The sequence below is a fragment of the Mauremys reevesii genome, linkage group 4, assembly GCF_016161935.1.
Source record: "Mauremys reevesii isolate NIE-2019 linkage group 4, ASM1616193v1, whole genome shotgun sequence".
In the NCBI taxonomy this organism is placed as follows: domain Eukaryota; kingdom Metazoa; phylum Chordata; order Testudines; family Geoemydidae; genus Mauremys; species Mauremys reevesii.
Genome location: NC_052626.1, coordinates 49,277,182 through 49,304,372, shown reverse-complemented (window position 1 = coordinate 49,304,372; position 27,191 = coordinate 49,277,182). Strand labels below are relative to the sequence as shown.

The 27,191-nt window shown below is 41.1% G+C and overlaps 1 protein-coding gene across 3 annotated transcripts in view; it reads left to right on the top strand.

Annotated features, from left to right (window-relative positions):
- Positions 1–25,897, top strand: part of COCH (cochlin) — a 38,707-nt gene extending 12,810 nt beyond the window's left edge. For all 3 annotated transcript variants that reach the window (XM_039533163.1, XM_039533165.1, XM_039533164.1), the window contains exons 4-12: positions 944–1,100; positions 10,250–10,383; positions 12,379–12,441; positions 15,034–15,078; positions 15,164–15,311; positions 18,085–18,188; positions 20,153–20,379; positions 21,238–21,754; positions 24,152–25,897. In XM_039533163.1, coding sequence (XP_039389097.1) covers positions 944–1,100; positions 10,250–10,383; positions 12,379–12,441; positions 15,034–15,078; positions 15,164–15,311; positions 18,085–18,188; positions 20,153–20,379; positions 21,238–21,754; positions 24,152–24,327 — 1,571 coding nt within the window. In that variant the 3' untranslated portion in view covers positions 24,328–25,897. The remainder of the gene's footprint in view (positions 1–943; positions 1,101–10,249; positions 10,384–12,378; positions 12,442–15,033; positions 15,079–15,163; positions 15,312–18,084; positions 18,189–20,152; positions 20,380–21,237; positions 21,755–24,151) is intronic.
- The last annotated feature ends 1,294 nt before the right edge of the window (positions 25,898–27,191 follow it).

The following is a 27,191-nucleotide window of genomic DNA, read 5'->3' as shown; positions in this document are numbered from 1 at the left end:
TTGTTTTCACTGTGTCCTTTGTCACTTAAGGATGACATTTGTTTTAAGCGACTGACTAAAAGCAGCTTCAGTTATTTGCACTAAGCTTTCTATACTGTCTATGAAAACAAGCTCTGTGAAGCTCAAAAGCTTGTACCTTCCACCAACAGAAGTTGGTCCAATTAAAAGATATTACTTCACCCACCTTGTCTCGCCTATACTCTCCATGGCAGTGGTTTACATGTTCTAGAAATAGGTAGCATTGCAATAATAGACCTAATTCACTCTTGCTGGGGCAGACAGATGAATATCTAACCTCACTGCACTGGCCTAAATTTTTCTGATAGTCTTAATGGGACTGAAGTGAAGTGAAGGTGGTACCATTGTCACCTTCTCTTATGAATTCCATCTTGGATGGTGGCTTCAGCTTCTGCTGAGAGCTTCTTAGGAGCTCTGTTGGTGGAGGCTGTCCAGGGGACGGTCTGAGTCAACACATCCCTGACCCTCGTTCCTTTCATGGACAGTGCTGCCCACTTTTGGGGGTTCATTGGCTCTGAGCAGCCTTCCTCATGCCCGTATGCCCTAGTAACAGAGAAAGCTGCTGCTGCTGCTGCTTTGAACTGCTGGTGCCTTTCTCCTCCAATGCCCTCCAGCTTTCCACCATCATCTGTGTTCTCCTCTGCTGAATGTAGTTCAGTGCTTTCAATCATTTCTTGTTGGTTCTTGCTTTTTCCAACATGATTGTGAAACAAGAGTGTGTAATCTTCCTTGTCATTGCCCATGATATATGCTGTGACCAAATCCTTAAAGCCAGGCTGCAGTACAAGACAAGGCTGTAGCTTAATTTCAAATTAAAATGTGTGCTTTAAACTGAGATACGGTGGGTAGATTGGAAATGATCCTCCAGATTCATTATAATAGGCTGTTCAAGCCTCAGAGCTCAATTTTTTCTTTTCCTCTTTAGCCCCCACTACCATCACATGCCTTACAAGGGGAGTTGATCTCAGAAAGGAGAGAGCAGATGTCCTCTGTCCAGCAGACTGCCCGCTATGGCAGTTCTATGTCTTTGGGAATGTAGTTTATGCCTCCCTTTCCAGCATCTGTGGAGCTGCCATTCACAGGTAAGCTAGAAGACTACTAATCAAGATGACAAGGAAACATATTTTAGAAATTAACTATATTTTTCAGTTGTAACCTTTGGCTGCCACCCGAATTATGGATATTCCTGACAATTCTCAAAACACACCAACAAAATGTCATTAAAAGACTTCAAGTCAAATACAGCTCAGAGTAAGTGGCTGTAACTTTCATAAAGTCTCTGGGACAAATTCAGTTGTACAAAGATGCTCTTAAAACTGGTGTAAATGGCAAAGTAGAATAACTTGCACTAGCCTGGCAACTGGTGCGCAATGAGTATAATTTATAGATATGGGAGGTGGAAGTGAGCAGACTATAGCCTGAAAAGTTACTAGTTGGAAGGTGTAAGATAAAGTACGCTTCCACTCTCCTCCTTTCTTATGCCACACCATTCTCAACACTGCTCAAGTCAATTTCAGACCCAGTTTAAGCTGACACAACAATGATCAGGATGAATTTACTGCATGCAGCATACAAGCTCAGTATTAATCAATCAATATTACATTAATTTACCAATTATATTTGTTTTCATGACTACAGTTTACACAATGTGTAATTTACACCACCACTTATGTCGCTGCAAAATTTTGCACATGAATCTCGGTATTTGGATAGCAAGAAAAGGATTTTGAATATATTTTTAATTACTGTCACTATACGGGCCATCAGGCATTTAGTGTGGGTTAGAAATGTTTCAGTATTAAATATAATTTTTAAAAGAAAGAATTTGTTTCCTTTTAAGGGTAATTAATTATGGAAGTTAGGCAATGTAGAATGTTATGACCTTAAAACAAAATTACTCAAATTATAGTGTAGTTTTTGTGTACTATGTAGCTCTTGGGGGTAAAATTTGGGGGAACATCTATGTTCTAAGGAAGGATTTGTCCCACTGCATGTGATTTGGCTGGGGCACATGACTTACAAGATGAGGCTGAGGGAACGGGGGTTATTTAGTCTACAGAAGAGAAGAGTGAGGGGGGATTTGATAGCAGCCTTCAGCTACTTGAAGGGGGGTTCCAAAGAGGATGAAGCTCAGCTTTTCTCAGTGGTGACAGATGACAGAACAAGAAGCAATGGTCACAAGTTTCAGTGGGGGATGTCTAGGTTGGATACTAGGAAACGCTATTTCACTAGGAGGGTGGTGAAGCACTGAAATGGGTTACTGGGGGGTGGAAGGGTGGAATCTCCATCCTTAAAGGTTTTTAAGGCCTGGCTTTACAAAGCCCTGGCTGGGATGATTTAGTTGGTGTTGGTCCTGCTTTGAGTAGGGGATTGGACTAGATGACCTCCTGAGGTCTCTTCCAACCTATGAATAGAATATTCTATTCTATGATTAACAATGCTTGTAGCATAGATTTCAGTCAAAGATTCTGCAAGTACATAAAAAGAACTTATTTTGTTAAGTTTATAGGCAAACCAGCCTCCTACACACTTCAGAAGAACAAGCAGTATTTGAATAGTATCTGACTATTTGTATTTGACTCCAATTATGCACTCACATACTGCAATGATTAGGCAAGTTACAGTAACGGTAAAGTTCTTTTGCCTATTTCCAGTAATATGATTCTTGAGAGCAGCAGTTCTCACAGCCCAAAAATATTGTGTGGGCATAGGACTTTTTTTTTTCACAGCTTAATATACTTCATTTGTTTTTATCTGTATACTCTCTTTCTTCCCTAAGAATGAATTATGAACATGTGGATCTTTGTCCCTCCCTAGTAGCTGGTCTATAGAATATGTTAATACATCTGCCACTTTTCCAGCTAAGCAATAAAGTTTTTAGCTGGCTCACACTATTAGCCTTAGAGGTCTCAAGTTCAAATCCCACTGCTGGCAGCAGTAGTGTCAATTACACAAGCAGAAAACTTGATAAAAATTTGAGGCTCTCTCTATGCATCATAAAGGAGCAGGAATAGGCACAACCAAACTTGTTCATGCTTGGTTTTGCTGCACAGTTCCCTTCTGTAATGCTGCATATCTCAATCTATAAATTTCATGTAAAACTTTAAAACAAACAAAAAAAACCTCCTCACTGCATCTCACATTACATACTAATGGTACTGGCCCAGTTTCAGGAGAATAATCTAGTTTTCACCTCTGCTTTAAAAAGAAGAAAAAAAACCCCAACACCTAAACTCTAATTATTATTCTTTTAAGAAATTATTTCTTCTCTGGTGTTTTTGCTTATTCTTTTAGGGTGAAAAACCACTTCACCTATTTAAAGCATGAGCATGGGGAGGTTGTGCTGGGGAAATTTAAACTCCCACCACACTCCCAGCCAGGGTTAGGCAATGGGCAATATACTACCCTCTACACATGTACTGAACTCTTCTTGAAATCCCAGTTTGTAGAGGCATTTACTTGCTGTACAATAGTATTGTGTATGTTTCCTGAAAGCTATGCAACTAGTTTTTATGCTTTTTAGTGAGTACAAATACAATACAGTACAGTACTTTAGATTTAAAAAAGTTAACAGCACAAGAATGTGCTGTAAAAACTTTTAATGCAAGTTATTAAAGAACTGACTTCACAACCAAAAATGAAAGAATTCTTCACAGTAAAACTGTATTTGAATAAAAAGTAGGCCCATGTGACAGTTTAGATGCAAATCTGGATTCAGGATTTGGAACTAACCCATCACTAATTCAGGGCTGGATTCTCCAATCCTTCCTCACATGAGTAGTCCCCTTTACTCAATGGACTACTTGCTAGAGTAATACTATTTGACAAGTGTAATGACTGTAGAATATGGCCCCAAATAATTCCCTATACTGTAACTGATGTGAGGTTTTGTGCCCATTTCGGTTATTGTATTAAATCCTTCCTTTCCTTTTAATATGCCTAATTACTGTCAAGATATGGAACATCACCAGCCTTTTCCTGACTAGACAATAAAAGGTATAGCTCTGTCATGGGAAGTGGAAGGGAACCTACTGATGATGATTATGCCTAGGCATGAGGAACTGAGCTAAAGCTACCCTTGAAACATTAGTTGGATTAATAATCAGAAGGCAAAATTGAGGACCAGATCCTCAGCTGGGGTAATAGTGGCCTAGATTCCAAATTACACCAGCTAAGGATCTGGCCCAATATGTTAATTTTTGGATAACTTTTAAAGCCTAGTCAGAGGTGGAGCATGCCTCAAGTCTGACACTGGACTCCCATACTGCCAGTGTCACAAGAAATGTCACACTTTTACCAAGTTAGCTATATTAGTCTTTAGGACACAGGCTAATCCCAAGGGGTATGAGAATTTCCTGAGTTGTGGTGGTCACTAGGAGAAAATTGGCAGAGAGTTTGTTTGGCCAGAGGAATGCACTTCTGGGCAGTTAGGTCTGTTGGGAAACTTTGGCCCACTGCCTGCTCCTGCTGGATCTTGTTCCTAAGTCATGCCAGAAACATGAAGTGCAGTGGAAGCAGAGACAACAGAACCTGTGTTGTAGGAAGAAGCTGGCACTGAACCCAGAACAGCTCTGGGTCAAAGATGGGGAATACAGGCAGGCTAGCAGCAGCAAGCTGCAGTTGGGAAGGATGCCGCTTCTTGTGGCCACAGGGAAGGAAGGAGATGGAAGGAGTTGCATTTAGAAGTCAGGGAGTAGGGAGAAAAAGATGGGAGCCAAGTTAATTCAGCTGTCATCACTTGGGGTTCTGTTTTCATCCTTTGGTTCCATCAGAAATGACATCTGTAATTAACTACTTAAAAACATGAGTGTAGTCATGGTGAAAAGTGCTTCTTATCATGGAAACTTCCAGGGCAAAATTGCCTTCTCAGAGATATATCTCTGTATCCCCTATCAGATCCTGACTTCTGTATTCTGCTCTGTCCCTGTATAGCACATGTAGATTTCCCATAAACATCAACTGGGGAGCAAAACTATTAGCATCGAAATATGCTAGGAGAAGTTTGCCTTTAGATTTCTGGACTGAGTCAAATGAGTACACACTTTTGTTAAGGGCACAGCCTCAGCTCTGGGCTCCTTGATGTTTATGTTTTTCCACTGGAACATTGACTCCATAGGTAAAAGAGAATATCAATTTCCTTTCATTTTGACGTGTTTTTTCCTGTCCTTGCATGATAACATCATCTCTATCCACTTGAATGGACTGTGTTTTGGCATCGGTCTTGTCCTTCCCTAGACAATTGCATTGATCTGAACGTTACGTTACTCTGAGCCCAGTCAAGAGAACAGGCACTTGGCATCATCTCAAATAACATTTTTTTTTAAACTAAGTAGCTTATGCGCTACTGAGGAGAGCTGTGTGGAGCCGCTGGGCCCCTCTTCACATGAAAAACCTGGCAGGACCATCATGAATTCCAAATTGACTGAACATTTATCCAGAGGAAAACAATTTCTATGAAGCAAAAATCTGTGATTTCCCTTTTCTCTGAACTGTAGAACTGTTTTTGCTTACCACTGGCTGCTCCAGCAGGTGTTAATAGTTTGATTTGATTTATACATGTATCTGACAAAAAGGCGTTTGTCAGATACATGTTTAAAGGCCACCTCTACTATCTGGAGGAATAGCTTAATAGTCTAAAAATTAGGTTTGATACATCAAGACCTTCTGGAAAGAGACATGCCAAAAATTTGAGAAGGTCAAGATGGCCCTTCATCAGCTTCTGCAATACTATAGGTACATTTTGTTCCATGCCTCTGAAGGGGAAGATGAGACTTTAAAAACTGGAGTCCTGTCTGCTTACCCAGGGCCTGGTCTAAAGATAATTGAACTTGTTGATAGACTTCAGGGGGCTTTGGATTAGAGTTATACCTTTCATAATAGTGAAGTTTGTTTAGTTTGTTTTGATGTCCTGGGCAAAAATTCTCCCTCCCGTGCAGTATTGCGCAATGAAATATTGGATGGTCCCCTCTGTGTGTTTGCATTTCAGTGGTTTACATGTACCTCTGTTTTGTTTGTGTGTGCTTTGGAATGAAAAGAACTGTCTCAATGTAAACCATGGTTATTACAGTGCAGCTCATCAAGAGAAAGGGCTGCCCAGTTCTGTGGATTGTCACTGTCAGGCAATGATAGGACAACAGGAAAAAAATGTGGTAACCATTAGTTAACCAATAGAATTAAAAGCATTCCTGGAAAATGTATAAAGTTCTAGTATAACCAAAACAGCCTTGGCACGCAAGGCATTGGCACCAGAGTAAAAGACAGTGGTTCTGTAAAAATATAGATCAGGTTTTGATAGCAAAAATTGTTTGTTTGTTTTTCATTTAGGCGGAAATTCACAAGCACTTCTGCACTGCTTAGCTCCCACATGGACCTTCTGTATAAGGTGAATTTCACCTTTAACGGAAATCTTGAGCTATCATGAAAATGAACTTTCCAAATTCATTAACAAAGGAACAGAAACAGAGACCAGAAATAGTTATTTCATTTCAGCTAATATCAAGTGTGCATTCCGCCTACCTAACATCAACCTCAGCTTTGTCAATAGTCTCAATGAGGCCCAAAATGGTGACACCCAATAACACATCCCAAACAAAAAAAAGAACTAATTTAACAAATTACAAACGAACTATTTACATATGCATGGTGTCTGTTAGGACAGTTTCACATCCCCAACATAAAATAATTTTATTCCCTCCCAAATCTCTTTGGGGCTTTTCACTCCCTGGATTTCGTTTCCGTGTGCTCTTGAGACATGTCTATTGTTTCTGTGGAACTTGCTGGCTGTGACAATTCCTGCCCATTCTGTTTGAAACGCTACACTCCTTGATACTGCTTTATGTGGTCCTTATGGATAACTTTGGGTTTAGTCCTGGGACCAAACTGTATCCTACACACCCCTTTGTTTATTTGAGTTACTACTGTGTAGGGTTCTGTCCAAGTTTTATCCAATTGAGGGCTCCTACCCTTTTTTCTCCTAGGACTGTGGAACCAGACCAGCATCTCCTCTTTTAAAAGTTTCCCCATCTGACCTCAGGTCACAGAGTCTTTTTTCATTTTATCAGCAGCTGTTCTCAAATTTTTCCTAGCAAAACTGTGAACTTTTTCAGTTTTGGATTACAAGGGTCCTGCATCATCCAAATCGTTGAAACCCTTTTGTTCCTCTTCAGAAACTCCATACAAAATGTTTGCTGGGAGTGGGCCTTAGCACATGCCCAAACATGAGGCGTTCTGTAGTACACTTTGTACTCTCATTGACTGCTGTTCTATAAGCCATCAAAAGGAATGGGATATGCTAGTCCTAGTCCCCTTGGTGCTGTTCTACAACAGTAGCTAGCTGAACCCCCAAAGTCCTGTTGAACCTTTCGATCATCATCAGACTGCAGATGTGCCAGGGTGGTGCAAGTTTTTTGGACCCCTAGAATCTCACAATCCTGTTGAAACTCTTTGGTTTTAAACAGGGCTTTGGAGCAGAGCCCGAAGCTGGAGCAGAGAGCAGTTCCGGAGCAGTGGAGCTGCAGGTTTTTGCCGGAGCTGGAGCACAGCTCCAAAGCCCTGGTTTTAAAGTTTCACCCCAATCTCTGTGTAACTCACTCAGAATCCCAAATCTAGTGAAGAAATCATTCACAAGGACCTCTGCTACTGTCATAACCTTTTGATTTCTTATTGGGTAAGCCTCAGGCAACTTTGTAAAGTAGTCCCATAGCTACCAGCAAATATCACTCGCCAGCCTTTGTCACAGGGCAAGGGCTCAAGAATGTCAATGACAATGCATTACACTGATGTTCCCACAAGATATTGCGGCAAGAGGGTACTCCCAGTTTTAGAGGAACCCTTCTTTGTAACACAAGGATCAGATTTCCTGCACCAACTTTCTACATCCTGCTTGCGTGTTACCTAATAGAAATTCTCCCGTAGCATTTTGTAACCCCAAAATGTCCAGGAGTTTTGAATCATGACATAACCTCAGAAACTCCTTTTCCAATGTATCTGGCACAACCAACCAGTATCTGGATCCATCACTCCCTGGTTTCACTCTGCTCCTATACAATATTTAATCATTAAATTCCAGGCTTTCCCATTGTGACTAGAAAGCTTTAACTGTGGTGTTTACTACATTCCAAGGTGGCTGCATTTGCAAAGTGATTCTCCGGTCACATGCTACCCTACTATCAGGATTCTCTCTTAAGGAAGTTTTGAGTTGATCTGGGTCCATTCCTGCAACCCCACCCCAGGGTTAAGTGGATGAATTAGAAACATGGGCACTTTTGTGAATTAGAGGAAGGGAAGCACTCCCATTCCTTTGAGCAACTAATTCCTTGCTCTCCTTCTTAGGACAGGGTTTGCAGCAAGGCTGCTTGGACAAGGCATCATCATTAACATGCATATGGCCAGGGCTGTGTGCTATTGCGAAATCTTAGCACTGCAGTTTCTCCAACCATCTGGCAAGCTGTCCCTCGGGATTTCTGAATCTAAAGAGACATTGCAGAGAAGCTTGATCTGTCCTGACCATAAACGTCCTCCCATACAAATAGTGATAAAAACATTCTATAGATTTAACCACTGCTAAGAGTTCCTTTTCAGGTGGGGCAATAATTTCTCTCAAGAGAATATAGACTTTTGCTATGATAAGCTACCACCCTCTCAAGTCCTTGGAGTTCTTGTGTCAATACTTCTACCAAACCATAAGCACCAGCCTTTCCATCCAACGAATTTGAAACATAAGTAGGCCGAGACAGGAGCAGTCAGTGGAGCCTTTTCCAACTCTGAAAACACACACTTATATCATACTCTACTGACCACTGAAGTTGTTTCCCTTTCCCACCCAACTTATGTCATCATTTTTTAAATACTCAAATTAACCGTCTGTAATAGCAGAGCCCTGCAAAACTCAGTACATCTATAAGTGTCTCGGAGTTGGCCAGCTGTGTACCACCTCAATTCTCTTTTGTCAGTGAAAATTCTCTCCCTAGTAATCGTGTGCTAATGTCGGTCTCTTTTTTGGAACATCTCACATTTCTTCAGCTTCAGTTTCAAACTGGCTGCCTTCAGCATCTCACAGACATTTTGTAGATGGTTTGGTTCCTGTTTAAAGGGTTTTTTCCATGCACCAGGATATCATGTAGGCATAACAGACAGGCTGTGAGGGACATGCCATGTGCTACCCTCTCCATTAGCATTTCAAATATGGCTGGTGCACTGCACAAGCCAAAAGCTATCACTTTAAATTGCCATGAGGCTTGTCCTGCTATGAAAGCAATTTTTTCTCCGTCTTTTGGATCCACTTCCACTCACCATATTCACTTTTAAGATCCAGTGTGGAAAACCAGACTGAACCTACTATAGCATGCAAGGTACTATCTATTCATGGTAATGGATAAGAATCCTTTAAAGTGACTTCATTTAATTTTCTGTAGTCCATCCAGAATCTGGTGCTGCCTTCCTTTTTCTTAACCAGAACTATGGGTGAACCCATAGCCCAAAGCTCAATATGTCTTCCTGATATATTTCCTCAATGTCCTGTAGTGCCGCTTTCCTTTTTTCTACTGGCAACCAGTGAGGTTGCTGTTTAATTGGTTGGTTTCTCCTAGTATCAATCTAGAGCTAGAGCAGTGCAGTACAACCTATACCTTTGTGGGCCCGGGAGAACAACTCATGATTCCTAACCAGAAGTCTCTTAAACCGTTCCACGGTTCCCAATTTAAGCATACAGCACTGTGCTGGAACAGGTTCAGTAGAAATTCTGGGAGCTCACCTTCACCCCATCCCCTTATAGTTTTCTAATTTACCTCTTTTGACCAGAGCCGTTGGTTCTTCTTTGAGTTGTGTCCCTATGGGCGTTCCATTTTAGTTTGAAGGTGCCTGGGGCACATGCACATCTGAGATTTTTAGGTAGCAGTGTCCAGTCGGCCTGCACGTGCTCTACTCTGCCTTGTGCTTTGCACCATGGCTATATAGAGCTGCATGGGTGAACCATCCTCGGTTCCTTCTCAAACACCTCCGCCTGAGATGGAGTCTCAGCAGTGTCCATCCTTGCTTACCTCAGCTGTTGTTTTTTTCCCCGTTTTCCTTAGCTTAGTTGGTTATAATAGTGGTAGTTGGTAATAGTAAAATAATTTTTAAAGTAAGGACCTTGTCCTTTCCAGGGTTTCCTTAATGCCTCTTTAAAAATGTTACTGTATACTTGTAAAGTATTTAGTTGGCATTGTGGTAAGACCATCCTCTTTTATCCCAGAGGGGTGATCACCAGTGCGGGAGGAACTGTACGGGTACAGACCCTGCCAGGACAAGAGAACTACTCTGCCGTCTATGCTAATGGGATTCAGTCTCAGGTGCTCACTAGATGGGCTTCATCTTTCTCAGTGGCTGGTAGGTGGATCAAGTATTTATTATTTAGTAACATATATTTGCAATGTTAACAGAAATTTATCCAGGCCTTTCAGTGGCCTGTGGCTATACAGCATGCTGTAGAAACAATGACCGACTTTCTCCTTTTCTCATTGTTTTATCCTCCATTTTCTTATAATCCCCTTACCATACTATTCCAATTTGGACTATTCAGTCAATGATTGCCACTGACTCTGATACATAAAGCAGGTATGTAGGCACCTAACTCCCACTGAATTCAACTCCCATTGAGGAACTGGGCACCAGTACCCATTGACCAGTCTGTTACTGTTCTGAGTGTACTGAATGCTATAGCCTTCATCCTAGAGAAATGGTGCAAAAAGCAACCTTGCCAAAGGCCTCCAGGAAAATTCCTATCCTCATTTTGTGAGAAAATAAATAAAGATAGGGCATCATGTAGGTCAGTAATACCACATTGTATGTTTTTTCATTTAGGGCCCTGTCTTGTCCTGTGCTCAACTCTCATAGGAGTTCAGTACCTCACAGGATCAGGACCTTAGTTAAGTATAATGTGCTTAAGTGTCTCCTTTGAACCTCTACACCAGGGGTAGGCAACCTATGGCACGGGTGCCGAAGGCGGCACGCGAGCTGATTTTCAGTGGCACTCACACTGCCTGGGTCCTGGCCACTGGTCCGGGGGACTCTCATTTTAATTTAATTTTAAATGAAGCTTCTTAAACATTTAAAAAACCTTATTTACTTTACATACAACAATAGTTTAGTTATATATTATAGACTTAGGCCTGGTCTACACTAGGGGGCGGGTTCGAACTAAGGTACTCAAGTTTAGCTATGCGAATAGTGTAGCTGAATTCGAAGTACCTTAGTTCAAAGTACTTACCCGTCCTCACGGCGCGGGATCAAAGTCCGCGGCTCCCCCGTCGACTCCGCCACCGCCGTTCGTGGTGGAGGAGTTCTGGAGTCAACAGGAGCACGTTCGGAGTTCGATATATCGCGTCTAGATGAGACGCGATATATCGAACTCCGAGAAGTCGATTGCTACCCGCCGACCCGGGCGGGTAGTATGGATGTACCCTTAGAGAAAGAGACCTTCTAAAAACGTTAAAATGTATTACTGGCACGCAAAACCTTAAATCAGAGTGAATAAATGAAGACTCGGCACACCACGTCTGAAAGGTTGCCGACCCCTGCTCTACACTAGGTTCACATATCCTTAAAGAGAATTTTGTCTGTACAATCAGTTAACTGGCATTTGGCAATCTACCTTAATCTTAAAGACTGGCCAGTCAAGTTTTTTCCTCCTTTACCTCCCATCACGCAGACAGATAAAACCTGGTCTTCTGTGAAACTTGTTCCTTGTCATGATTTCAGTATATACAGTAAAACTACCTGCAAGGAGAGACTCCTCTATGTGTCTATCTGTATCATGCCTGGTTAGGGCTTTCATTCTCTAAAGAGCATTGGGACAAGGAATATTATAAAAGAGATTTTTGGCAAGCAGGGTCAGAGGTATCACTGGGTCAGATGGACTATATCTGAGGATGCCCCTTAGCAAAACTGTGGACGTCCATTGCGGCTTTGGTTTCAGAAGTATACGTCGACAGAAGAAAGCTTCTGTAGTTTCTGGACTATTATTTTACAGGAGAATTAAAAATGTCTGTAGTGCTTCTAAACTGTTTACATAAATTCTACCTGCCAAGTCTATGAGACACTAGTAATTCCCATACGGTGGCCACTACAAATTAAGGCCTTGATTCTGAGTGGTGCTGAGTGACATCAAATCCAGATGGCTTCAGTGGGAGCCATAGCAGTCTGAGTTTGCTTATTACAAATTATAAAATGTACTTGGCCTTAGCTCACAGGCCCATTATAAACTAGATGTGCTCTAATTATTTATCTACTGTACATTTTTCAAATTTGATTACTTTTTAAACACCTGCAATAGAATTTGACTGCAGTGAGATGCAATGAATTCATCTTTTCAATACTATACAGGGACCAAGAGTGGAGCACTTGAAGCAGCTGGACGACCACTATCAACAGCACGCCCCTCCACAGGTTTGAAACATTTCTAATAGATGATCTTCCCAAGGGAAGCCTTCCACACTATATGCAAAATGTACCCTCATGTGTGAATGGCTGCCTGACAGGGCAAGACTCATAGGACCGACTCATCTTTTGAATAAAGTTACACATGTCAGCACTTTTTACCCAATATACTTAACACACAATATCAGGTAGTATTTGTAATCTATGGGGCTGATTCCAATCTCCATTATGCTGATGTAAACTGGCAGAAACTTGAGTGAACACAGTGGAGTCACAAAGATAATTGAAGAAGGAAACCTATTGTGTGCTCAGGGACTTTTTCATTTCCATCAAGTGATGGAGATGAAAATGAGGCGAATGCATTCCTTTTTAGAGAGGGAATTTGAGAGAGTTGTCTGTCTGACTCAGCGTATTGGTGAAGTTTAGATCCTCAGACCATGGTGATGGGTGCACTGTCAAGGATAGACTGGAGAATTTTGTCATTCATGCAGTTGTAGTCAGTCTTGATCAGATCAGATGTAGAAACATTGAAAAGGAAATAAGTCAATACCAAGTCATTCTTATTACACATTGTATTCAAAGTCAATATGATCCCATAACTGCTCATATGACAGTAGACAAAGCTATGGAAATGGTTTTCATTCTCCCAGGTTTGCCTGTCAGGAGGAACCACTGATGCTCATTACCACAGGTTTAAGGCTGCCATAACTTTACCAGTATTTGAGCCTGTGTATTTCTGAAAAAACAAAGATGAATAACAAAAATTAAGTGCCTGCTTTTTCACCACCAAATTTTACACTCAGCCATGTGTTTGTAGTTCAGCTACTGCACTTTAAAGAATTAACAGCAGCAGCCATGATTTTGGTCAAAGTCAGGAAAGTAAGGAAAAATTCTGGCACAATATTGGAGTTGGAGTTGATACATTGGTAATGGACAAAGCCAGAAAAAAGATGGGCAGTCGTGTGTGAATGCACTCTTGGGTGTAGCTAAAGGGTGTAATTCCTTGTCAGGATTTTCACTGGTTAAAGAATCAATCCTTGCTTTGAAGACATCTAATCCCAAGTCCATCATGCCCGTCACGATAATTGTTAGACGCACACATACATAAAGGGTTTGATGAAAATCCATCTCAGATCAAAACAAAGTAAACTCTTTATGAAACTGAGTTTCTAGCAACCATGAATCCCTCTTGGCTCCTACAGCAACTCCTTTCTCTTCACTTCTAACTTCATGGAAGCAGCAGTATCAATTTTCTGTTGTGCTGCACCTAAACATTGTTAGTTCATGTTATCATAACTTGAGTCTTATATTCACAGAGTGGCAAAAACAAAGGAGCTTGCTTTAAATTGTTTTTTGCAGAGATGAAGCAGTAACAATATTTTTCTCTGTCACTGAGTGACATGTTAATAACATAGGGCCAGATTGTAGCTGGTCCTTCAGGACCATACAGGTGGGTAAGACAGTATAAGGTACACCTTACTCCGATGCTCCAGCTACCTGTGCTGTGGGTGGAAGTACAAAAGGAGCAGCAGCTGCCACAGGGGCACTATGCCCCTCCTGCACCCATCATCAAGAAGGGATAGGTGAATGGGACAGAGTTTTGGCTCCTCTTCCCCACACCCCCAGACATACTAACTAGTGTAATTGCACCAGCATGCTGGAGAAAGTGTGTTGCACCTGGTATAGGAAAGGAAATAATTGGAGATATACCAATCTCCTAGAACTGGAAGGGACCTTGAAAGGTCATCAAGTCCAGCCCCCTGCCTTCACTAGCAGGACCAATTTTTGCCCCAGATCCCTAAGTGGCCTCCTCAAGGATTGAACTCACAACGCTGGTTTTAGCAGGCCAATGCTCAAACCACTGAGCTATCTCTCCCCCTGGGGAGAGGTATATGCAAGGTATATCTTTCCTGAAGGCAGGGAAAACTAGGAAGCACATGACTGAGTTTGAGTCCTGTTTTGCTCCTGGGGCAGTACAGGTGCATACTGTCCCATATATGGGGCAATTGCAAAGCTACAATTGGCCCCATATTAACATTTGATGGATGGAATGCCACTGTGATCCACCAACCTGTCCAACATTCATGCCCTACAAGTTTCTTCTGAGAGCTTAGCACTTTTTAAAAATATCTTCACAGTTGCAGTTGTTTCCTCTGGCAGAATCTGTCCTACATATTACTCTGTGTTAAGACCTTTCTCCTAAACTCCTTCAGAGCTAGATTGTCACAGTATTTAGTTGTGCAAGAGAGACTATGAGTCTGGTTGTGGGGAGGAGAGTGGGTTATTCACTTGCTACTCTCCACTGGGAGTAGCCCTGATTTTCCTTCCCCCTGCCCACCTCAACCCCTAGCCAAATAGCTGGCCAGGTGCATAAAGGGGAGTTTAGATACACCATGATAAAAGGATGAGGGGGAAAGCAGGGCTGGAATCACAGTTTTCTGAATGCCCAAGGAAGGCCCACATATGTGCCACATCTTACACAGGACAGATGGTAAGGTTAGAACCTAGCCTTTAATGTCTTGACCTCTTCTAGCTTCAGTTTATGCTATTGCTATTCAGCCTGTTGTTCCCTACATAATTCTGCTGTTTCCTACATTTTAGGTAAACGACTTAAAAAACTTCTTGAGAAAAAGGTTGGGAACAAAGGTAGGAATCCACATAGCTAACTCTTGCAAAGCAAATTCCTGTTTATTTGACTTTCAATTAATCTAATTATTTTGGGTGTTCACAGACTGTAAAGCGGATATTGCTTTTCTGATTGATGGAAGCTACAATATTGGGCAGCGTAGATTTAATTTGCAGAAGAACTTTGTTGGGAAAATAGCTGTGATGCTGAGAATTGGAACTGAAGGACCACATGTGGGAGTTGTGCAAGCCAGGTATCTACAACATTATAAGAAAACTCTAGAAACTGAGTTATTAAAATGAGAAGGCTGAAACATAAAAATATCCTATTCAACAGACCACTGCTTGAGTAGTATAGGTCATAACATTCTGCTTAGGAACTGTTGTAGTTGAGACATCCAACTAAAATCAATGTATTACGGGGGACTGGATTGTTTAGGACAGGGGTTTCTAAAGATTTTTCTAACGTGAACTACATTGTTAAGAAATAACAGACACCTCCACTGATGATCCAGTAGTATCCCCATGAAAACAGGAGCAATATTAAGAAAATATTAAGCTTTTTTTTAATATTAGTTAGCAGCGGAAAACGAGTAGACCCAGCACCATGCTACCAGACAGGTCTATGCATACTACCAGCAAGTTCTCTCTGGACGGTTCTTGGTCCACAGACCTCAGGTTGGGTACTACTTGGGCTAGGACAATAGTAGTGGGACACAGAGCCTCTCTTTTCTAAGTCTCTAGTTCATACCCAACTCCAATAATGGTACACAGTGAATGACAGTATGAACTACTTCATGGTAGTTGTTTCATCTATATGAAGTGTGTTTGTGGTTTCAGTCCAGTTCTGATTGGACTGGTGTCCAGTGCACAAAAACACAACTGGGACTAATTGACAACCACCATGAGTGACTGGGCATAGAAAACAAACTATCCTCTCATCTCCAGCAAGCGTTCCTTTATGTTAGTTTTGAGGCGAGTTGATGTGGAAGGATGAGAGAAGGTTGTCTTGCTGCCTGCCCTGTCCTTGATCTGTGGGGAGAGGACTTAGGGCCTCCAGGGCTGCCAGCACCATTCACAGGCATGTATCTCATCTTACAAAAAAAATAAAATACATAAATAAAAAAAATCTATATAGATGAGGACGATCTCAGCAGAGTGGGGGTTCTAAAACTTGGCTATTTTTGATATTATGTGTAATTTTTAATACCACACAAAAATGGAGTATCCTTGATCAGCTTATAGCAACTGATACTTCCAAACGTGTTAATGAAAAAAAGGGGTGGGGGAGGAAAGACAACATTGGGTTGTATTATGACTTATAGCATAAAACTGTCAGGCACTGGAACGGCCAGCCCAATAGCCTAACGCTTTTTCTTTTCCTTTAAAAACACGCCCCCCCACACATACACACCTTTGTTTGTGGATTATCTTGATTTAAGTCCTGGGCAGCTGGTTTTGTGAGGTGACTGTTTTCCAAAGCCCAACCACTCTGGCAATTGCTTCTGGTCTAAAGGAAGTTTCTTCAAAAAACGGAAATATCTGGTGGATTAACAAGTGAGGTCTCTCCCACATCTTTCATCAAGAAGCCTGTATTAAATTACAGGTACCAATACAGTCAACAAGAAACAATCACAGATATTGTGTGAATGTTGTGCAAAAAAAATACTAAACGTTATTAAAATAGATACTGAACAAAAAGATCCAAAAATTTTCTGGGGGGAAAAATGAATTTAATTTTATCAAGATGATCATCAACTACCATGTCAGCTTTTCCAGTTCAGTTGAAAAGAAAATTGTTGCAACATTACTTGCTGGCCACATTAGCAAAGAAGACTTTGCTTCCTGGAGAATTATTATTGTTTGGCTTCATTTATTTGTAAAAATTAACCTTCCAAGCCATGGGATTTGTCAAGAAATGTATAAATGGCCAAAACAACTGTTTGAACTGAAAGGCTTGGATAAAGTCTTATGTAATGAGTGGATGGAATGCTGAAGAGAGATTAAGACAGAGGGCCTGAGGCCTTCTCACTTAAAACAGGAACCCTCCTGGACTCAACGGAGTTACATCACTGCAAGATAGGATGAGAGGAGAATCAGTCCCCAAAAGTGGAGTACTTATCTAATGGGCAAATATGGCTGTCTTGGGGGCTAGTCAGCTGGAGTTGAGTACCCTGAAGAATCAAGCTATTAATTGGAATGGATCAAGGCAATTGCCCTCTAATGACCCTATCTTAAAACAAAAAAAGAAACAATAAAAGCAGTGTTCAGTCCTCGTCCTGCACTGGGATCCACTTGTGCAGATCCGACTCTGCATAGGCAGAGGAGTCCATCTGATGCTGCCTCAGGACCTTGACTTCATAACAATTGTCCTTTTCAACTGCAAGTGAGACCAAATGTACTTCTTACAGTTCACATGACACAACTAGTTTTTAATTTAGTGTTTTGTTTGCCCTAAATTAGGAGTCAGAGGGTGAAATTCATTGCAGCTAAAATTTTCCTTTTTTTAAACAAAGAGTAATTAGCTAGCACATCTAAAATCCATACAAATTACATCTGAAACTATTTTCATTTAAAAGTATTTTAAAAAAATAAATATATTTAGCAAATGTTTAAGATCCAAATTCAACAATAGAAAAATTGGCCAGATTCATTTCTGACTTACTCCAATGTGACTCAAAAGTAGGTCTATTTACAGAGGTATAATTGAGAGCAAATTTGTCCCCATAACAGGATACAAAAACAGCAAATGAATAAATTTTACAATTAATGAAAATCATTCTCTCCTTACCTGCCAAGACCTCTGTTCTGAATTTGATTCCTTCCGCTCTGTTTGAGAAAATCACAGACACTGCAAAGGATAAGGGTCCCTACTCTGTTTTAAGAATTAATATCATCATCAACTATTCCTGACAAAACTCAGAACCCTGGATTCTGCCCTTAAGCAGGGTAAAAGGCATTTCATTTCTATTTTAAGATTGGTCATGTATGTCTGCTTTTTAACCGGTTGCTTTATTTTTCACATAGTGAGCATCCAAAAACTGAATTTTATCTGAAAAACTTTACTGCAGCAAAAGATGTTTTGTTTGCCATAAAGGAAATTGGCTTCAGAGGCGGCAACTCCAATACGGGTGAGTACAAATCTGATCAGAGACAGGATAAGAACTAATTGTACCAAAGAAAGTTACTGTTGTCACTTTGTTTTGTATCCTGGGAACCACAGTGGCAAAAGGAGCAGAACATGGAGCCGCTGCTCCCAGGAGCCAGTGCCCCTCACTGGCAGCTCCTCTGGCCTGGTTGTACTGCCCCCAGCCCTTCTATGCAGCTGCATCTCCTGTCTGGGGTCTGAACAGCCCTGCCAGAGTACAGGGCTGGGGGCAGTATGGCCATGCCGGAGGAGCTGCCAGTGTGGGCTCTCGGGAGTGGCAGCCACACGTTCTGCTCGTTTCACCACTGAAGTTCCGGGGAGAGCCCTGTGGTTCAGCAGATATCGATTTCTATCCGCAGATATCCACATCTGCGGGTATAAATGTATGTCTGTGCAGGGCTCTAGACATGGAACTTTTTTGGGGGGAGGAGGTGAGAGGGGTCAGAACTGTACCAGTAAGAGTTAAACTACTTCCACCACTGCCTCAGTTTCACCAGTCCACTTCAAGTGAGCTTCCTTGGAGTATTTATTTCCATAGGACTGACTAGACTTACGTGTAAAGCTCCACTTACTTTTGGTCAGTTGGAAATTACTGTACTTTCTATTGATTTGTGACTTACAGGCCACTCAAACTTCTGTGTTATCTGGAGTTCCCAGGAGAAAAATTTGCTATTACACTGAGATAAATCCACAGTAATGTCATATATGTCAGTGGAGTAACTCCAGATTTACACTGTACCAACTAAGAGGAATGTGTCTCTCAGTCTTCCAAGGTCCTTTTGAAAACCAGGGCCGCCCAGAAGTGGGGCGGGGGCAAGTGGGCAATAGACCCTGAGCCTCGCAGGGGCCCCCACAAGAGTTTTTTGGGGCCCCTGGAGTGGGGTCCTTCACTCGCTCCGGGGGCCCTGGAAAACTCTCGCAAGGCCCAGGCCCCTGGAGCTTCTTCGCTCCGGGTCTCCGGGGTCCCGGAGTGGAAGGACCGCCCACCACCGAATTACCGCCAAAGCAGGGGCCTCCTGCCGCCGAAGACCCCAGGCCCCCTGAATCCTCTTGGCGACCCTGTTGAAAATTCTATATTTTAGGAAGATCTAAGTCCTCCAACTAGGGTGGCCAAATGTCCAGTTTACAACCAGAAAGTCAAGTAAAAAAGGAGACCTGATGGTGTCCAATCAGATCTACTGACTGGACACCCAAAGTCCAGTTATTGCAGGTGGGAGAGGCACCAAGTCATCACCCATGTCAGCCCCTACTCAACCAGGGCCACCTCCTACCAGCATCAGGCAACTGCAGCTCCCAGCCCTAGTTCTGCAGGCGAGTCCCTCCTGACCCACACAGGGAGCTGGGGAAAGGGGAAAAGCAGTGAGTGACAGACAGAGGGGGAAAGAGGAACTAACGGGGGTAAGGGGCAGGGCAGGAGAAGGGCTGTCGGGGAAGAGTTTGGGGCAGCAGTGAGGACTAGGGGGTAAAGGCAGGGGTAGGTCCTCAGGGGGAAGGGGAGGTTTCAGCAATCCCTCTCGAGTGTCCGTTTTTTAAATATTACAAAGTTGGCAACCCTAGCTCCAACCCGTGTAATGGAAATTATGCTGGAGCTAGAACAGGGATGTTTCTAGGTTGGTTTATTGTTTTGAAAGTCATGTTTGTGTGTTACTCATACTTCAAAATGTTTTTAAAATCCTTTCATTTATAATCCTGGCAGTATAACCAGGAAAGTTCTGTCTGATTAACTAAAATTATGCATCCTACAGATCTATTAAATCTTTCCACCAGATCTTTTAAAATTTCTCTGTAGAAAGGTGGCATTCCCCATCTCTGGTGTTCCCCTCAGTATGAACAGTCTTTACCGGCTATAGAAAGGGTTACATCCAGTACTACTCAACTGGTACAGAAACCCAATTTCCCAGTTGTGAAACAGCTTCCTCAGATTCTCCTTTTCCTGTTCAAAACTAGGAAAAGCCTTGAAACACACAGCTCAGAGATTCTTCTCTCTGGAAAATGGAGTACGCAGAGGGATTCCTAAGATCATCGTAGTTTTCATAGATGGCTGGCCCTCAGATGATATAGAAGAAGCTGGAATAGTAGCCAGAGAATTTGGCATTAATGTATTCATTGTGTCTGTAGCAAGACCTACAACTGAGGAACAGGGAATGGTTCAAGATGTTGGTTTTGTTGACAAGGTATGAGAGAATGTCCTCAATGTAATTTACTCTTCACTCATGGGTATTATACATTTCAAATGACTAAGTTTCCTCCAGCCTGAACTGCAAATGAAAAAGTCATACATATGTAACAGAGTTTTAAAAAGAGTTCGTTAACCATCTTGTACAATAAGTGAATTATATCCCAGATATAAAATTCTAAAGGGTGGTTTAAGCACTCTGTAGGAATAATGTCACCATTAAATTCTAAAGGTTTTTGCTGTAATTTTTGTATAGCCCTCTTGGTTTTAAACCATTAAATTATATGTTGAAAAGGCCATTTAAAAATGAAGTTATTTAGAGCCAGATTTTCTACTCATTTTAGTGGGCACCATTTTGCCTCCCACAATTTTGTGCCCATCCTTGCTCGCTAGCATAAATAATAGTAACTAGATACTTACCTGATATGTGATTTCATGGAGATATCTGACTACATATGTTTGTATCTACAATTAACCGTACATACAAAATTGTACTTGCAAAATTAGGAGCCATCACAGAAAATTAGGTAATTATACTTTGAAGCAAAATCTAGAACCCTCCTTTCTTTATATATTTGTTTTCCCATTGTCTCTTTTGTTCAACATTTAAAATGTATAATTAGAACTTCCAGCTTTTATCCTTCATCTTTTTAAGAGTACTGCTAATTCTTAGAGAGGATCAGCATCTACAGCTCCCATTAATTTCAATTGGAGTGGTCAGCATTCCGGGTGGGGGGGGCGGTTTGGGGGACATCAGATCCTAGATTCCTATCAAACTATTGAATTAAATGATTTATATACATCTTTAATAGTACATCAACAGAAATATTTGTATGCATGTTTTGTTTTTAAACAGGCTGTTTGTCAAAACAATGGCTTCTTCTCTTACCATATACCCACCTGGTTTGGTACTACCAAATATGTAAAACCTCTTGTCCAAAAACTGTGTTCTCATGAGCAGATGCTGTGTAGCAAAACTTGCTACAACTCTGTCAATATAGCTTTTCTGATAGATGGCTCTAGCAGTGTTGGAGACAGCAACTTCCGCCTCGTGCTTGAATTCATCAGTAATGTTGCCAAAGCCTTTGAGATCTCCGATATTGGTTCCAAAATTGCAGCTGTGCAGTTCACCTATGATCAGCGCATAGAGTTCAGCTTCACCGACTATACCACAAAGGAGAAGGTTCTCTCTGCTGTGCGGGGCATTCGTTACATGAGTGGTGGTACCGCTACTGGTGATGCCATTTCTTTCACAACCAGAAACGTGTTTGGACCTGTGAGAGATGGACCCAACAAAAATTTCCTTGTTGTTTTGACTGATGGTCAGTCTTACGATGATGTTAGAGGTCCTGCTGCTGCGGCACACAAAGCAGGTAAATGATTGAGAGACAACAAAAGAAATTGGAGGCCAATATTTCACACTCCTATAGTGTCTTTCACTGGTGGGAGGGGGAGGAGGACTTGAAGTTTGTAGACAAAGAAGTTTGCCCCTTTGGCCCAAACAGTTAGCCACTATTCAGGACCTTACAAGGTTGGTTGCTAGGGTGAGAAATCAGTGATTTGAGTTGGGTACATTCTTGTGCAATCTTGTTTGTTTATAAAATAGGCAGACAAAGGCTTGTTTCCCTGATCATAGTAGCAACAAACAGCAGCAGGCAACTTCCTTACTCAGAAATCTGCAACTCTGCCACTCCAGCAAGTTCTGTGCCCAAGAAGCTCTGTCCCTCCACTTCCTCTCTGGGTCATACACTCACCTCCTTTCCGGGCTTTCTGCTTCCAGCACCCACAGCCTACGACCAATATCCTACCACTGTGCTTATAACCAGATAAACTCCTGTTAAGCTATCTGCATTAGCTCTGGCTGCCACACAAGCTATTACCTTGGGCCATCACCTCCACTGTCTGCAGCTGTTTTCAATACATGAAAGAACTTGATTGCTTCTTCTGTAGAACCTGAAAGAATGCATGACACACCCACTGGCTGTCTTTGGATCCAAGAGCTCCCTGATGGCAGCCATTACTAGCACTTTTCAGCATAACGTATTAGCTCCATTTTACAAAGATGCTAGCTGAGGTTAAATGGTTTCCTACAGGTCACAGAGCTAGAAATAGAAACTAGATTTCCCCTTTCCCTGTCCTCTGCTCTAAACACCAAACAACCCCACTCATTTTAAAGAATTGTATATGACACTTTTAAAGAAAATTATCTGAATCAGTTGACATTACAGTATATCCTGTTTTCAGACTGGAAAATATCCTGTTTTCAGACTGGAAAATTTCTTGCACTCTACTCACCAAAACTACAGATGCAATGTGTTGGTCTTTTTCTAGTCATTGCTCTTTAGCTATCTCATTATGTACAGTATAAATGTTGTAAATTTACATATGTAAGTAAAAGCAGGTTATAACTCTCATAGGTTCCACCCCCACTCTGAACTTTAGGGTACAGATGTGGGGACCTGCATGAGAAGCTCTAAGTTTAATTACCAGATATTTGAGTCATTTGGAAAACTGTCTTCCCCCTCAAAACCTTCCCCTCCCTGGGTAGCCTTGAGAGACTCCTCCACCAATTCCCTGGTGAACACCGATCCAAACCCCTTGGATCTTAAAACAAGGAAGAATTACTCATTCTCCCCCTCCCCTTTTTTTTCCCCCACCAATCCCTGGTGAGTCCAGATCCAATCCCCTTGGATCTAAAAACAAGGAGAAATGAATCAGGTTCTTAAAAAGGTTTTTAATTAAAGAACAGAAAGGCAAAAGGAAAAAAACCTCTGGGAGAGAGCATACAAGCTGATCTCACAGACAACAGATTCAAAACACAAGATGTTCCCCTGGGCAAAAACCTTAGTATACACAAGAATACCCAATTTGATTAACCCCCTAATGCCAATACAAGTTACAAAAAGAAAATAAACAGAAACCTATTTATTTCCTTCCTTAATACTCACTCCTCTGATAAGAGGCTGATTCCTTGATCTTTTCCACTCCGGCCAAAACTGAAACTGACTCTAAACAAAGGAAACTTCCCTCCTTCCCTTTGAAACATCTTGTTCCCCCATTGGTTCCTCTTGTCAGGTGTCAGCTAGACTAGGTGAACTTTTTAACCCTTCACAGGTAAAAGAGGCATTAACCCTTAACTATCTGTTTATGACAATTACAAATTCAAAATCTGAAAGAAAAAAAATCAGCTCAAGCTTAAGGCATAGGCTGTATGGTATTAAACTTGACTTCTACCATCATCATCTACTCGGGGGGGAAGGTGGTTTGTCTAAAGAGCCTCCCTGAACTACTGTCATTTGAGAGAACTGACCGAGCACAATTATGAATCAGTCCTATTGTTCAGAAAACCTTTCAATTATTAAATTAGTGTCAAGTATGCAATAGATCAGACTTCCATTCCATGTGTCCTATCAAAGTTTAATGACATCACTACTACTGTCATAGGCAGTATTATAAAATATCTAAAATGCTAGCCTTATACGTTGCCCCATGCTTCTTGCTGTAAACTTGTTTAAGTGAAAGCAGCAAACCTCCTCTGGTTCCAAATATTTAGGACCCAATGTTGCTCCTGCAGAAGTCTAGTGGTAAGAGTCCCATTGTCTTTGGCCAGCTGCATATATATATCATCCAGTGGTGGGTGACACACACACACACACTTTTTTTTTTTTGGTCCAAATTAATCCAGCAAATGTAAATCTGGAGAGCTATTTTCCTTGTATCTACAAACTTCTTGGGCTTACATGTGGTCTTTTTTTATTATAACACTATAGGTATTACAGTCTTCTCTATTGGTGTTGCCTGGGCACCACTGGATGATCTGAAAGACATGGCCTCTGAACCGAGAGAGTCGCATAATTTCTTCACAAGAGAGTTCACAGGATTGGAGCAGATTGTTCCTGATGTTATTAGAGGCATTTGTAGAGATTTCTTGAACTCTAAACAGTAAAGGAAAGGCTGTGGTCACTTTGTTGAAACTAAATCAAGAAAGCTGAGAAGGTCTCTCTACAGTGCAAATATCCCAGTCTTTTAATACACAGTCAAAGTCTTGGGATAAGATACAAAGAATCGCACTCTGCTTTCTAAACTCAGATAAACGCTTCCAGTGACATCATTGCAAGTTTTGCTTGATTAGGGACTGCAGGATTTTGCCAAAAGCTATTTTAAATGTGTATTAACATCCCTCCCTTAAAGTTAAGCATACGTTACACTTAAGGTACCAGATATCAGCTGTATGTATACAGAGAAACTACAAGGTAACTTAGCTCTGCCATTTGTGGGCTGTCTTTTGCTGAATGTCGCCTTACAAATGAAAATTAATAGACTTTTAGATATCTAAACACCTTGTATTCAAAATATACAGTTTAAGTTCTAGATCCTCAAAAGGTATTTAGACTCCTAATTCTCATCAGTTTTGGTGGGAGATAGATGCCTAAATAGCTTTGACCATCTGGGCCTTGGGCTTAACTGTCTTCCTACTCCTATTAAAGTCAATGGCAAAATTCCCAGTAAATTCAATGGGTCTGATTTTCTCCACTGCCTTGCACACTGGGTAGTCATTTACATGTGGGAGTAAAATGCTACCACACTTATTCAGTAGTGTTTTACATTGACTTTTTACAAGTGTAAATGACTAGACAAAGTTCCAGGCAGGGCCATAGAGACTAGATTAGAGCCTTCAGTTGGAATTGAGAGCATACAGACTGACATCCAAAATGAGCTCAGATCACCAATCTGAACTTGTCTATAGTGAGTTACTCAACCAGGTGGATGGGAGGTAAAAAGAAAAGAAAGAAAGAGATAGATGATACCATAGCCAGCAGGTGATTACTTTTGGAACATTTCTTTATGAAGCCACTTAAAACAGATTTAAACCCTCATATTGTTTTTAAAATATGAAAAATAGCTTTTGAAAAATCTCTCTTCCATTTGATTTTGTCCATATTTGCACCCATATATGTATGTGGTTAAAATTACATAATAATTCATTGTAAGGCATTTATCAGGCATCTGAAGTGGACATTTTGACCCAAATACTTTTTGATAACCTGTTTTATAGGTAGTAAGCTTTTGTTACCAAACCACAGCACTTTCCTGTTCAGCTATCGGTCTGGGGTTTTTCATTTTTCTCATTTTGTGCTGTCGGTTGTTTATCAGGCTTTTTGTAGTGTATATTTTTAATAACTTATGACTGGCTATATATTACAGTAAACATGAATGGCAAGGATGCCTTGTATTTTTCTATTAATTGTTATTCTTAATTTTGTATATGTTTATAGATATACAGTATTCAGGTATTCCTGTATGAATCATCCAGATATTCAAAGTAAAATATCAACTCTGTGCAGCCTATAAACATTTTAGTTTTCTCTTTTGATATGAAAATACACATACTGCAAATAAACTTTTAGACTGAGATTGCAGCTAGCTATTTTAATATTCAGTAATGCAAAAACCATTCTATGTTGAACCCCTGTAATACATTCTGAATACATCAATAAAGCAATCAAAGAATGCAAGTATCAGTATTGTTTTTAATTATTGAATTAACCCCCCCCCCCAAATGAAAGGATACTAGTTATACATCTGTTCATGACTGTTGAGTCTACTAATACCAAAATAACAATATTCCATGCTAAATATGATGGTAAACGCAAACAACTGAATACAAACACACTCAGTGAATTCACAAGTGCACAATTTTTTTCTGTTTATTGTTGTTGAAGGGACAACCACAGAGCTTTTCACACATACAGCCTTTGAACACAAACACATCAAGTTTGGATCTTTAAAACAATGAAATTATAATACTAGCTAACAATGCAGACACTTCCATACATGGTACTGATCTTTATAACTAGCTGGCTGGCTTGCTTTCTTTTTCTCTCTTTGTTTTGGCTACTTCTAAGTTAAATGTCAGAAGAATTGAAGTAACATATGTAATTGATTAAAGCATTTACAATGCTTTTCAAACGTCACTTAATTAGTATAATAATTTATTCAGTCCTGTCTGTATCTTGTTTTTGTTTCTCAGGACACAACTGCTAGCATAACTCACTCTAGGTTTTGATGGTTTTAGCTTCAGCAAGGGCTGGTTGGACTTGGCAACTTTGGGTCTGAGCCTGCTTGTATCAGTACAAATACTCCCTTATCCCCATCTGATCCTTGTGTAATTAAGCTTTCACCCCTTGAATTTCTCCTGTATAAACCAGTGTCTCTGGAATTCAAAAGATATTTCAAATAAATCTCAGATTTATCTGGTACCTTTAACTGTTTCTACAATATATGACTGCATCTGCTGTAAAGGTATTAACTCTCTTTTCTTGAGCTGTTATTGGTAATTCTCAAGCAGATCAATTGTCTGTCAGTCTGAACAGTGGTTTTATGTCTGTCATAGTCAAATTTCATTGCTGTATTTGTAAGTGTGATATATGTTTGTTTGAGGTAACTGGAGTCTTGCCCCTTAGCTCCTGCGGAACCTCCTCCACCACTCCCATGGCAAGGAGTGTCTGCACCTCCTGTATGAGAAGTTTCTCGTGAGAGGGGTCCCTGAAGAGGGATGGGGAAGGAGGGTAGGTAGGAGCAGAACTGGAGAGACTATCCTGCTTCCACTGTGCAGAGGACCCAGCGGTCCGAGGTTATTTGGGACCATGTACAGTAGAAGTGGGACAAATGATTCAAGAAGTATGGGGGAGGATCCGGGATTAAGTGTGGTACGCCGTTCTCGGGCGTCCCTTCAAAAGGCCCACTTGGAACCAGACGAAGGTTTGGTCGGGTCCCGGCCTTGTCCCGATGGGGGGTTGAAAGGCTTCC